This window comes from Aotus nancymaae, unplaced genomic scaffold (genome assembly GCF_030222135.1).
Source record: "Aotus nancymaae isolate 86718 unplaced genomic scaffold, 86718_ANA_hifiasm-v0.15.2.pri h1tg000030l, whole genome shotgun sequence".
NCBI lineage: Eukaryota > Metazoa > Chordata > Mammalia > Primates > Aotidae > Aotus > Aotus nancymaae.
In genome coordinates, this window is record NW_026988443.1 from 11,064,982 (window position 1) to 11,079,089 (window position 14,108).

At 48.7% G+C, this 14,108-nt stretch overlaps 1 protein-coding gene across 1 annotated transcript in view; it reads left to right on the plus strand.

Moving 5' to 3' along the window:
* The first annotated feature begins 3,318 nt into the window (after positions 1-3,318).
* The window catches only part of LOC105714098 (liver carboxylesterase 1), a 32,876-nt gene continuing 22,086 nt past the window's right edge, over positions 3,319-14,108 (plus strand). Inside the window, exons 1-4 of the mRNA XM_064383078.1 lie at positions 3,319-3,445; positions 7,219-7,426; positions 9,908-10,052; positions 12,097-12,230. Coding sequence (XP_064239148.1) covers positions 3,394-3,445; positions 7,219-7,426; positions 9,908-10,052; positions 12,097-12,230 — 539 coding nt within the window. The 5' untranslated portion in view covers positions 3,319-3,393. The remainder of the gene's footprint in view (positions 3,446-7,218; positions 7,427-9,907; positions 10,053-12,096; positions 12,231-14,108) is intronic.

The following is a 14,108-nucleotide window of genomic DNA, read 5'->3' on the forward strand; positions in this document are numbered from 1 at the left end:
TCAGGTGAAGAATTTATTCTTACCTTTTATATTTTGTGAACACAGCACTATAAATGTCATAAGCCAAGAGCCAGGGTTGTTTCCCAGGTTGCAAAGGCCAGCTGGCTAGGGCAAAAGGCAGGATGGTTAACAGGTATGTGTGTGTATGTATGCCCATGTATGCGTGTGTGTGTGTGTGTGTGTGTGTGTGTGTGTGTGTGTTGTGCTGAGTGAGTGGGACTAGCCTTGTTCTCTACTTAAGAGAACCACCCAGATTTTCACTTGTGGATAGATATAGGGATTATTTTTTATTAGAGTGCTATTTATCAACCAGGTTTCTGCCCTGAATAAAGGTAAGAGAGGAACCCTAAAGCTCAGGTCAAACTTTGTAGAGTCAATCAGCTCTGTGCACTGATTCTCATGCTGTCACAGCATCCTCATTCCCATCACAGGGTGCTCTGCACCAGCCTGCATGTGGCTAGAATGAGTGCTAATGAGCATCCCCTTTTGAATCTGGGTCTCCAGAAGTTTCATTTCAGCTACAGCTACAACCCATTGCCTTGGGCAAGAACCCATCAGCAGCTCTTGGACTGTCTTGTGCTTTATGGCTGCTGGTTGTCCTATCTTTCTGATGTCAGTCACGGTCTGGCCTGGACAAGGGAAAGCTTGCCACGTGACATTGGGAAAATAGAACATTGTTCCTCAGGTACCTGGCTCCTATGTATCTTTCTTTCCATTTATTCTTCTTATTATTATTACTATTATCATTATTATTATTATACTAGAGATGGGGTCTTGCTATGTTTCCCAGGTTGGTCTTGATCTCTTGTCTCAAGCAATCTTCCCACCTTAGCCTCCCAAAGTGCTAGGATTACAGGGGAGGCAGGCACCATGCCCAGCCTCCCCTGGCCATTTCTAACCCTTCAGCCCTACCATGCTCATCCTGGGTCAATGAACTGACAAGGCAATTGTGTACAAAGTCATGGTGTTTTGCCTTAGATAAGGCTGCCAATTAGAACATCTTCCTGATGTATTAAAACAAAAGAAATGGCTGCCAGCCACACCATGCTGAAAGTCAGAAGCCTGAAGTTCTGGCTCTGACTTTGCCATTGAGTTGATGTGTGACCTTAGGTAATCTCTCCCCATCTCTGGGCCTTAGTTTTTTTTGGGAATAAAGAATGGACTTGGGTTGAGCCTATGTATTAGTCTACTTAGGCTGCCAGAACAAAATATTACAGACTGGGTGGCTTAAACAACAGAAATCAATTTAAGATCATGAGATAGCATTAATCTCACGGGGGTTATTTTGAGAACTGAGATCCTGCATACAAAACTCTCAGCACAGTGTTTGCAGGAAAGTAAGCTCTCAGTAAATATTTGTCAAATAAATGTATGAAGAAATAAAAGTGGAAAATACAGATAAGCAAAAACACTGACAAGATTATGGCCAGGAAATGGCTGTTGTAATACTAATTAGATGTATAGCTTTCCAGGATTTTCCTACACAAATAAAGGGATATGTCACTACTAAAATGGGACCATGTTATACTTATCTAGATTTTCCAAAATATGTCTTTATTTTATTGAAATATAAGTCATATATCATAAAGTTCATCTTTTAAAGTGTACAATCTGGTGGTTTTTAGTATATTCCCAAAGTTTTGCCAACATCATCACTATTTAATCCCAGAATATTTTTACCACCCCCAAGGTAAACCTCATGCCTATTAACAGTCACTCCTCATTCCTGTCTCTTTCCCCTTCCAAAGGCCCTGGCAACCCCTTTCTGTCTCCACAAATTTGCCTATTCTGCCTAATATGCCTATTGCATGTTAAATTAATGTGTAATTTAAAATGCGTATAAAAAGCCTGATAGGCCATGTGTCCTTTTGTGCCTGGCATCTTACTTTACCACGATGTTTTCCAGCTTCATCCACGTTGTAACACGTTCTCCTTACGGCTGGATGATATGCCTCTGCATGCCGAGACCACATCTTATTTACACATTCATCATGTCATGGACATTTGGGTTGCTTCCACTTTTGGTTAGTATGAATGACACTGCTTTTTGTGTACAAGTTTTTGTAGGAACATGTTTTCACTACTCTTGTGTAGATACCCAGGAGGGGAATTGCTGGATCATATGGTAACTCTATGTTGAACTTTTTGAGGAACTGCCTACTGCACACAACGGTTTATAACTTGTTATTTTCTCTTTTCACAACAGATCCTGACTCTCTTTATTGTTAATAAATCGATGTGCACATCACTATTTTGGGTGAATAGCCAGCTTTACCAGAGTGTGTTTAGTGAATTCCCGATTGTTGGACATTTGAATGATCCCATGAAAGAGGCTTTAAGCAACATCCTTGTGTTTCCAGCAGCTTGTAAATGACAGCTTTCCAGGTGTGCCTGGAGCACTCTGTATCCTCTTTGAGCCAGTTGCCATGCCCTGGCAATCTGGATCAAAGAGGTGGTTAGGGTATGGGCTCCGGGTTGGCAGGACCCTGGGAGGGAGAGTTTCTCCAAGGTCAGCAAGGCTTCAGATGTGGGAGCATCAGATTTCACATTGCTTTGACCTCACCCCCGCTGCTCCTCCCCCTCATCTGTCTTGTCTACCAGTGGTGACCCCTTGAGAAGTCTAACCATGTCTTGAATTGGTCTTTGTATCCCTTAAATGTGGCCAGGTGCCAGGCATTTTGGTAAATGTTCACAGAATGGATGGGTACCTGGATGGATGGATGGTTAGAGCCAGGGGCTTTGGAGAGATGAAATTCATTTTTACATTCAGTCCAAAAATCCCTGCTTTGGAAAGTAGTGATTTCCCTGACACCAGAGGTGTGTGACAGGAGGCTGGGCCAATTGGCAAGACGTTGTGAAGCAAATTCAGGCATCAGACAGGGGACTGGATGAAATATAAGATCACTTCCAAACTTGAGAGCCTGGAATGCTAGGAAACACAAGCCCTGAGAGCTGAGATGTGTGCTAAATTACCCAGATGAGCAGTTGTGGGGCTGTGAGTGCCTCTAAAATTTTCCAGCTTTTTCTTAGGACCTCAGATTAAAGTATCCCTTCGCCTAAAAGCATGTGCCTGCTAGCGCAGCCTTTGGGGGCCGTCACAGAGCACAGAGGTTAGAGTCCTGCAACAAGCAGTTGGGCGAGTTTGTAGCTCTCTGTAACCTGAGAGTACAGACCAGGCTGCTCTGATGAAAGAGGGTAAACTGTGGGTGGGAGTTGCCCAGTGAGACCTGGGGAAAGGGAGGTGTTTCTGATTATATCTCACGATGGGGGCATTAGGCAGTTGGCAGCACACGGCGGTAGCTGGGGGCGGGGCTGGGCTCTGGGGCTGAACAGCGCAGTCCCTCTGAGTTGCACGGAGACCTCGGAGGCCCCGGGAGCTGTCGCTTTTCCAGGATGTGGCTCCGTGCTCTTGTCCTGGCCACTCTCGCCGGTTCCTCGGCTTGCGGTGAGTCCTTCTGAAATACAAACATGCGGGACACGCTGGAAATCCTTGTTCTGGGCCGCGGTGGGCACAGATGCGTAGAAAGGCAAAGGCACGACAGGTCCGGCTCCGCGGGGCGCGCGCCCTCCGGACGTGGACTTGAACTTGGAGCAGCTGAGCCCCGGCAGCCCGGGCCGCGCGGAGACGCAGGGAGGATGGACACTCAGAGACCGCCCTGCACTGCTCGCCCCCACGCAGGCCGGCAGCCGCGAGGAATTTAGGCAGCTCAGTTTACTGTCCCCTAGAGAGTCCAGTCACGGCCGGATCACGGACCGCGGCTTAGCAGAATATTAAGAGCATTGAGACCCTGTGCCAGAGTGCGTGGGTTTGAGTCCCGGCTGGGCGCTTCGTCGCTGTGTGTCCTTAGGCAAGGGGCTGTGCGTTTCCGTGCTTGGGTTGCCCTCTCTCTGGAATAGAGGCGGCAGTGCTACCCACCTCCCTGGACTCTGGTGAGGAGGAATGGGTCGTTGTTTCTAAAGCACTCTGGGCAGCGCCTGGTGTGGAGAAAGCACAGAAAAAGGGGTGGACAAATAAAGGCATTGTTAAAAAAAAAAAAAAGTAGTGTATGAATAGAAAATATGAGCTGTGGTCAGGCCACTATATCAGGACCTCTTGTCATTAAAAAGACAATTTCTTACGAATGTTCCCAACAGGAGGGGGCACCAGTGAGGTGGGGGGTAGGGCACAAGGGAAAGCAGCAGAGCAGGGGGAGGGGGCAGGGGCAGATCTGAGGCCAAGGGGCTTTTACTGTGGCTTCCATTAGAAAGAAGAGGCAAGGCAGGGCAGGAGGACTGAGGATTGGTGAGTTGGGATAATTCAGGGGGCTCTGAGGCACAGGGGCTGTCCCTAGTTGTCTGGTACCTGGCCCTGGCGTGATTAGGGCAGGTGGGTAGTGGCCAGGGCATGGCAACTGGATCAAAGGTGGTTGTGGTGTGGGCTTTCGGTTGGCAGGACCCTGGGAAGGAGAGTTTCTCCAAGGTCAGCAAGGCCTCAGATGTCCGAGTACAGAAAGCAAAACACATGGTACATTTAGGGGTGCAGGGAGGGGCCTCTTAATATCCCTGGGGCCATTTTATAGACAGAGAAACTGGGACTCACACAGGGAAATGTACTTGCCCAAGGTCAACCGGGAAATCATGCCTGGGTCTGTCTCTGGGTCCTAATCCTGACAGCCCAGGCCCCGTCTGCACCCTGTCCTCCTTCTGGCAGCCTGACACTGGGAGAGCCCTGAACTGTGTGTAACAGCAGAGGAAGAGAGGAACCCTATTTGGAGCTGAATATTCCTTTACCTCTGGTTACTCCTGGCCATGCCATCCATTTCCTTCCTTAGGAAGTCCATACCGGCTGCTTCCACTTCCTCAATTTCCTCCTCTGTAAATTGGGAATATTGATGCCTACCCAGCAAGGTTTTTCTGAAGATGCATTTGAACAAACTGGAATGCATGCCTGGCACAGAGTAGGTGCCCACAGGTTCATGTTTCATATCACATCAGCGGCAACTGCTCTTGTTCCCACTCTTGTTTCTGCCTCCCCCATTCACCCACTTCTTCACCCTTGGCAATCTGGTCACCATCTACATCATCTTGTTGAAGGGAATCCTGAGCTGAGAAAGGCCAGCCCAGTGGTTTCCGCTCAGCCTTGTCCCTTCTCCACCTCTCTGAAGCCCTCAGCACTCATAGCCGGCGCCTCACCCTCTTCCTCCCTGGGCTTCCAGGATGCCGGGAGGTTCTCTTGTCCCCACTCTGATGGATTTTCTGCCTCAGCTGTGGTGGTCCCTCCGTTTGATCTTTTGTTTTTTCCCTTTCCTCTCACACTGGCATCTTCAATGAGGCCACACACATCCATGGTGTGCACCCTTACCGTGTAGGAGAAGATTCTCCCCTGCTCCCTTGCCAGGCTTCCTTCCAGTAGTGAAGTGTGCTCGTCCTATGGTGCCATCTTGCCAGGATATTCCAATGACATCTCCACCAAGCCTGTGTAAACAGGGATCCAGCATCACAAGTCGGCTCTTTGGTCTTCATTACCTTCCATGTCCCCCTAAACTGGTCAGGGACCAAGTCTCTCTTTTCTTTCCTATTTTTTTTTTTCTTAGATAGAGTCTCACTCTTTCACTCAGGCTGGAGTGCAGTGGTGCTATCTCGGCTCACTGCAACCTCTGTCTCCCGATTGAAGCTATTCTCCTGCCTTAGCCTCCTGAGTAGCCAAGATTACAGGCACACACCACCACATCCAACTATTTTCATAGTTTTAGTAGAGACGGGGTTTTGCCATGTTGGCCAGGCTGGTCTCACACTCCTGACCTCAAGTGATCTGCCCTCCTTGACTTCCCAAAGTGCTGACATTACACCACTTACCTAATGGGTGCTGGTAATTGCTATGTCGTTATGTTGATAAACATCTTTCCAAGGAACTTCATCTCAGCATCATTTGTAATTAGCAACAACAATAAAAAACAAGCTGAATATTCTCAGTATGGGGTTGGCTGTTAATGAGACACGGATGTTGTTGTGTAACTGGGCTTTGCATAATGAGTTTCCATTGCGATTGGATATTCCCTGTAAAATCAAATCTGAATTGCTCTGTTCTGTTCTGGCTCCACTTTGATGGAGGTCTTGACGTCTTGTCTGTATCCAAAGTAGAGTAACTGTGAGGACAAGAGGCTGAAAATCATTTCCTAGGAGGGAAACTTAGAAAAATTGAGTTCCCTGGAGCCAGATAGGACCTGAGGGGTGGGCGGCACAATCAAGTGTCTGAAAAGCCACAGGCCACAGATCAGATCAGGCCTACACAGTCCCATGGCAGGTAGAACCAGGACTGATGCAGAGGCTGTGGGAAATGAATTTCAGCTCAATAAGGAAGCATTGTCCGCACTTCAAGAATAGAGCAGCCCTGCCCAGGGCCACCAGAGGAAACTTCCTTGAGCTGATCATGTCCTTTATCTGGAATGGTTCCTGCAGTTTATTTGTCCACTAAATAAAACTCAAGTGCTTAAACTGGCATTTTAGGCCCTCCCTGACATGTGTTCTCTCATTCCAGGAATATTTTCCACTCCCCTCAGACTCCACCTGTTGCACTTGGGCCACGCCCCCTCCCCCAGGCAAGCTCTGCATTCTGCTGCCTCTGAGCCTCAGCACATTCCCTTCCTTCTCTCTGCTCTGTACCACTCCCTGCTTCTCATCTCCCCTTATTCAATCCTCCCCTACTGCAAGTTACAGCTTCTCCATGATGCCCTCAATCAGAAGGCCTTGCCCTCTCTTCTAGTTCCTGGACTGCCTTACGGATACCTCTTCCAGGACACGGCCACTTCCTTCCGGCTGCAGGGTCAGGTGTATATGTGACTCTTCCCTATCAGAGTCAGTGCTTCTGAGAGTACAGGGCAACTCTTGTTCATCCTCTCAGCCAGCTCGTGTCTCAGTGCCAGGATTCTAATGGATAAATGTTTCCAGAAGCTTCTAAGGTGGAAGCTAAATGTCTTATTCTTTCCTAGCAGCTCTCCTTCTTGCATTGATTTTTGGCTGGATGTTTTCATGCCTCCAATTCTAATTTGCTCCTTAAACCAGCTCAATGAGTTAGGAAGGACAGTGATCCTCATCCCTATTTTACATCAGGAGAAACTGAGGCCTAGAGGGTTTAGGTGGCTTATTCAAGGTCACACACCTAGAAAGTGGTAGACCCCACCTGGAGCCCTGGTCCAGCCTTTCGCCTCTGATGCATTCTGATTTCTTTTCCATGTCCAGCAGGACACCCGTCCTCGCCACCTGTGGTGGACACCGTGCATGGTAAAGTCCTGGGGAAGTTCATCAGCTTACAAGGATTTGCACAGCCTGTGGCCGTTTTCCTGGGAATCCCTTTTGCCAAGCCCCCTCTTGGACCCCTGAGGTTTACTCCACCACAGCCTGCAGAGCCGTGGAGCTTCGTGAAGAATGCCACCTCTTACCCTCCTATGTAAGCCAGGGGTGGATTTGGCATGTTTCAGCGGGACGTTCGCCTCAACGTGATACAGGAAGGAGTCAAGGCAGTCCCCCGATGGGCTGATACTTTGCTCTGGAATCCTTGAGATCATTGTAGATCCTTAAGAACATTCCAGAACTCTCACAGCATTCTAGAGTCCATTATGTAACACATGTTTATTGAGCAACTACTATGTGCTGGGCATGTTCTGGGTTCTTGGGATCTATTAGGGAACAAAGCAAAGATCCCTAGGTTCATAGAGCGTGCATTCTAGCAGGGGGAGACAGATAAGAAACAACATGCAAATTACTCCATGGATGATGTGATGTGTTAGAACAGGATGAGTGCCTTGGAAACAAGGAAGCAGTTGAGCAGGTGAGGGAGATCAGATGTAAGGATCCCATGAATTCCCCTGTCTTGAACTTTGGCATAGCTGGGGCGAGGGATGAGCCAGGAGGTGTGTGGGTGGGAAGTGTACTGAGATTGCCATTCAGCAAGTGCTCAACTCTCAGGTGTGCCCAGCTCCCTGTTCCTGAGGAGAACAATGGCAGGTGTGTGCAGTCACCCTGGCCAAGCTGGGAAGAAAAGCCCAAAGGTTCTGACTGGCCTCACCACCACTCCGCAGTGTACCAAGGACCCCTACAGGCATCAAATCAGACCCCATTCATCTCTGCAGCCAGGCATTTGGGGGTTTCCAGCAGCCCACCTCTGGCTCGTCTTTTTTTTCAAATAATATTGACTGTTTTTATTTTCTGACTGCAAATATAATATATACTTATTACAGAAAATTTAGGAAATACAGAGAAGAAAAAGTAAGAAAATTGAAATCACATAAAATATCCCACCACCCACAGAGAACAGCTTGATAGATTCATAGTGGATATTTTAGGTCATAAAGTATTATCATCTAATATTTTATTTGTATTCCAGTTTGTTTGTTTTTTTGCCTGTTGCTATGCTTTCCTCCTTTAAAACAGAAAGCTATGTTCAGATAATTTGGATGCCTGCTGCTCATTTATAAGTATATCATGAGCATCATTCTATACCATTTAATAGCACAGCCTATATTAGCAGCTGCGTTACATTTGGTATTGAACCATAATTAATTTCCCCAAGGTTTTATTTGGGGTCATTAAGTTACATATGATGTTTTTGATATTATAGAGAGCACTGTGATGAATATTTTGTAGTGAAATCTTTATGTACATTCCTAAATATTTTAGGATAAGTTTCCAGAAATGACATTTCTCAGTCAAAGAATATATATCTTTTGTTAAAGTTCTCTGCCAAAATATTCCAACTACACTCCTGCCATTGATGGATGAAAACCTCCATTCAACAGACTGTTGTCAATGCCTGGGGTAATTTTAAAGTGTTTCCGGTTATCGGGTAGGCAAAACAACAGCAATAATAGCTCTATTATTTTCCTCTTTAGTTTGCATTTATCTGAGGACCAGTGAGGTGGAGCTCTCTTGCCCTTTCTTTGCACTGGAATGTCTTTCGTTTATTATTGCCATGCATCTTACTCCTGGTGATCTGTAGGAAAATTTCCCGGGATGAGAAGCAAGAAGTCATCTTTACTGGCCCAGATTCTGTCGCTTGACAGCTGTGTCATCCTGAAGCCTGAGTGCCTCAGTGTCCTCATGTACATAGTGGGGGCAATGATGGCTGCCTCCTGCTACATTGAGATCTGGGACTGTTGCTTATAATATACTTGTGTATAAGCACCGCATGGCATGGATCTTCCTGGCTGTGTGATGTTGGTCAGGTTCTCTAGCCTCTCTGGGCTTGTTTTCTCATCTGTAACATGGAGATAGTAGAACCTATGTAATGGGACTGATGTGAGGCTTAGATGAGTTAATACACAAAGAGTACTTAAAACAGTGCCTGGCGCACTGGGAGGACTCAGTAACTATTGCACATGTTCATCTATGTTGGATCCTTGAGCCCTGTCAGCACTTGCCTGGGATGGGTTGATGGTCAAATCTTGGCATGTCAGGGCTGCAAGACCCATGTAGGAATCACTCCTCTCACTTAGACCTGGCAGATTGGGACCCAGAATGTGAAAGGAAATCACCCAAGTCACCTCGTAAATGCATAGCAGAGAGAGGACTACAGCACAGTTCTCCTGATGTTGTCCCACAGAGATTTCAGCCCTGAGCTATTGCGGGAAATGTCACCTCCCAGGGAGGATTAGTATATTGGTTGTCTCCTTTCCTTGGTGCTGGGAGTCCCAAAGGCTCCAGGAAGGGAAGGGGTGTGAAGTCCTTCTCACTCTGCTTGGTCTCAGGATACCTTAGTGAGTCCTAGCCCCACCACCTGAAGCCCCTGATAGCCTCCTACCCATTCCAATATCTTCAGTTTGTAAATATCAAGTCATTTTCAGGCTTAAACCTCCAAGTCCATGGTGCTGCCCCAGAAGACAGCTGGCTTAGATCTGCTGAACTTCAGGGGTTCTTCTTTTCCCCTCCCCAGGTGCTCCCAAGATCCCACGGCAGCGCAGTTTTTCTCCAAGCTCTTTACCAACCGAAAAGAGAATATTCCTCTCAAGCTTTCCGAAGACTGTCTTTATCTCAATATTTACACTCCTGCTGACTTGACCAAGAAAAGCAGGCTGCCGGTAAGATGTGGGATCCCCTGGTCAAGGCGTGTCAGTTCCAGTTTCCTGGATCTTCTGGTGCAGACCGAAGAGGGTGAAGGCAGCTTGGGGAGGGAGCTGCAAAGGCCAGGAGTGTTTCAGGGACCCCAGGGCCTCCACGGGAAACACAGGTTTTCCACATCTCAGTTTCGCCTTGTGACACAGGGCCTCTGGGGGAATCTGCTGTGCATCTTTAATGCACATCTTAACTGTTCCAAGTTCCCTTATGCTAATGAAGGATGAGAATGATTACTTTTAGTTACTAGATTAAAAATCTGATACCAAGAGTGGGTAAGACATGATTTCCAATAATGTTAGAGGTGGAAGGGACTTAGAGAAAAGCCAACACCCCAACTCTTCCTTTTCAGATAGAGAAACTGAGGCCCAGACAGGAAAGGAGAGGTCACCAGTAGGGTAGTTTTTGCTCAAGTCTTTTGATCTTCATACCAGTGCTTTTGACATGGAGTAGGGCATCGAGCTCGTATGTGGCCTTTCTCCAGCACACCCACATCGATCTGGGGTAACTTTCACTGTCTGGGTATGGGTGTTGGGGCGGAGCCTGAGACAATCCCAGGAGCACTTCCTTTTGCTTTTGGCCAAATATCTGGGATTTTGTTGTACCTAATTTCCCTCCCTAATTGTCTTGGCAAAGGCTGATGACCCAATGTGTTAGCATTTCCCAAATAAATGAAGGACAGGAGATGGGGCAGGCTGCCAGCTGCAGGTTGGAGGGTGGGGAGGGTCTTCTGGCAAAGGAGGCCACCCCAGGGTGGAAGAAGAAGGGGTGTCGCATCCAGCGGCATCATGGCATGGTGCCCAGGAGTGAGAGAGCAGGTCTTCGAACGTGGAACTAGAATTTGTCCCTACCTGTGCTTGGTAAGACACAGGAAGTGGGAGAAAGGTTTACTCACTCACTCATTCATTCATTCACTCATTCATTCATTCTTCTGTTGTGTACTCAGTGCCCCATATACACAGTTAGACTCGGGGCTTCAGGGGAAAGGATCATCAACCCACTCCACGCAGCCCCTGCCTTCAAGGATCTTGCCATCTGGGCTGTAGAGACACATGCTCCCTTCAGCAGGTTATTGCAGGCCAGCCCTCGGGTCAGCCTTCACACAAAGGTGAATGCACGCTCAGTCCCTCCGCAGGAGGCAGGCAGGCATTAGAGGTGTGGGAGAAACAGGGCTCTGGGAACCTGGAGGTGGGAGAACCTCCAGGAATGGCCACAGGTTCTAGAACTACACATGCTTAGAACAGCACTTGGTACATAGTTATGAGTTCTTTTACATTTTATTAATAATATTATTACAATATTATTATTTTAGCCACTCTTCTTCCTTGCTATGTGGACTTTTAAAATGAGAGAACCTTGTGTTAGGGATTGTATCCACTCTCATCCTCGGGTATTCACATAGCTCCTGATGCATAGTAAGATCTCAGATAGTGCTAGTCAAATGATTGAAGGCATCCTGGAGGGGGTCAGTTTTAGGCTGGGATTTTCAGGGTGGATAGAATTTGGGGATGCAGAGGCATAAAGGAGGCATTTGAGGAAGAGACACCATCACAGGCATGTGTGCTTCTCAAGACAATCACTCATGCACAGAGAAGTTTAATTCACCATGAGAAAGTTAACTGAGATGAAGCTGAGATACAAGGGCTGCCCCATGGGTACGCTGAGCTGTGTGAACAGTCCAGGCTTGAGGGTGATAGAAGTGAGGGTGAGAATACAACATGCTTAGCCTTTGCTATGCCCATGATGATGTTCTCCGTGTGAAGAGCCTTTGGAGGAGGTGGCACTGGAGTCTGGGTAAAAGGAAGGCGCAGCCAGAGTGTATGCAGTGGGGTGGTAGCTTGAGCCCCAGTTTGGAGAATTATAGAGGAGAGAGACTGCCTTTTGCAACCTTGCTGGGCGCTGGTGAACTTTGGGTAACACCCTCCTTCAGTTGTGACCTAAACAAGACACCGTCTAAGTACTCCCTGGCTCTGCACCCTGTAACTGGTCTGTTGCTTCTCCCCTGCCCAGGTGATGGTGTGGATCCACGGAGGGGGGCTGTTGCTGGGCGGGGCATCAACCTATGATGGGCTGGCCCTCGCTGCCCATGAAAACGTGGTGGTGGTGACAATTCAGTTCCGTCTTGGCATCTGGGGATTCTTCAGGTAAGAAACTGGACTCTCCTCACTGCACTTTGGCCCCCAACATGAGGAAACTAGGACCCAGCTCTGGTCATGTCAGCCCTCAGGGGACCTTAGCTGGGTTCCTCAGTAAAGTGTCAAAGCACCTTCATAAGTGGATACTACCTACTCTCTCACTCCGCAGCCACACTCATCCACTTGCCTCTGAGCTTTTGCATGTGCTGTTCTCTCTGCCTGGAATGCCTACTCTACCTGATGAACTCCTCTTCATCCTGCAAGACCCAGCCCCCAGTTACCTCCTCTGAAAGACTCATCTCCTTTTCACCTGTGCTGCTTCCACACATGGCATTTCTCTGTCATAGCAGATAACAAGCAGCCCAAGCATTGAAGGTTGACACATGTGACTTCTCATGGGAAAGGAGGGAAGGGGCAGTCACAGAGGGAGCTCAGTGCATGCTGTGGGTGAAGGAATGGGGGCTGTAGATGGTGGGGTGTGGGAGCATCTGTCCCCTTCCTGGAGGAGTGTTGGGGCCCACTCACCCCATTTTCTGCTTGAAATCTGGCAAGTGCAGGAAGCAAGGATGGAGTCTTCCCCATCAGATCTCCACGGGGACAGGTGCAATTACTCCTGCAGGGTGGAATTACTATGAACCTTTTCTAAGTGTGTCCCCTGCAGTACCCCAAACCTGAGCCAGTGATGGGAGGGTTGTGGGAGGGATTCCACTCACTGATGGGAACACCTAGGGAGATGGAGGATGGGTTCTGGTCTACCTGTCAGCAGGGCGCCCCAGGCCAGTCTTGGCTGTATCACCTTCATGGGACTCCACATCCCTTTCAGCCGCAGCCTGTATCTCTGCTCCCCGTTACAATAAAGCTGCTTCATGATTCCTCTCCTCCGTGCGTCTCCTCCACCCATGCCAGTCATGTTCGTTCCTGACCACACCACTCAGCTGCTCTCATCGTGGTCACCAGTGACCGCCACTGCTCTCCACCCAACCTCACAGGACCTCCCAGCAGCAGCCGATGGCCACTCAGCCTCTGTGAAATGCTTCCTTCCCAGCCCTTTCCTGGTGCCTCCACCTCCCTGTCCACAGGCCTCTCTTGTCTCCCTCTCCCTCTCCACTAACTCCCAGTGATCCCAGGGAGCAGCCCAGAGCCCCCGTTTCCAGCCCACCTCTCCTTTGAAGCCCACAGGCATCACTCACTGCCTCCCCTCTGCCCCTGGCTCTTTAAAGGGTGCCCCACTCTTCCCAGGGACCAGCTGAATCCTTGACTCCCTCCCCAGCAGAGACCCCCTCCTCCTCCCACGGCGCCTCCACTCAGCTGCTGCTGCCCCATCCTCTCAGGGGCTCAGGAGAAGGCCTCTCGGGCAGCCTGGACTCTCTCTTTTCTCACAAACCTCGTGGCTCCACCTTCAGAATCCACTCAGAATCTACAACTTTGCACCTCCTCCCTGGCTCCTACCCCAGCCCACGTCTTCTGTCTCTTGCCTGGATTATGATCCTAACACTCAGTTTCAGATCCCTGCCACATTTATGCTGGGGCTGAGCTGCGCGGTAGCCAGAGTGATCGCTTAACATGTGCATTGAATCACATGATGCCTCTGCGCAAAGCCCTGCGGGGGTTTCCCATGTCCCCTATGATGACAGCCGAAGTCCTTGCCAGGGCCCCAGGGCACCATAAGCTGCACCTCCCCACTCACGCTTTCTTCCCCTGGGCCCCAGGGCCCTTGCACTTGCTTTTTCTTCTGCCTGGAATTCCTTTCTTTGGTTATTTGCAAGGCTCATGTGCTCATTGTGCTTGTTTGATGAAGTCCCTGGCTCCAAGATCTCAAATGCCACTGCCTCCAAAAGGCCTTCCCTGGTTGCGATCTGAAATGGCACCGCCATTTTTTTTCTTTAC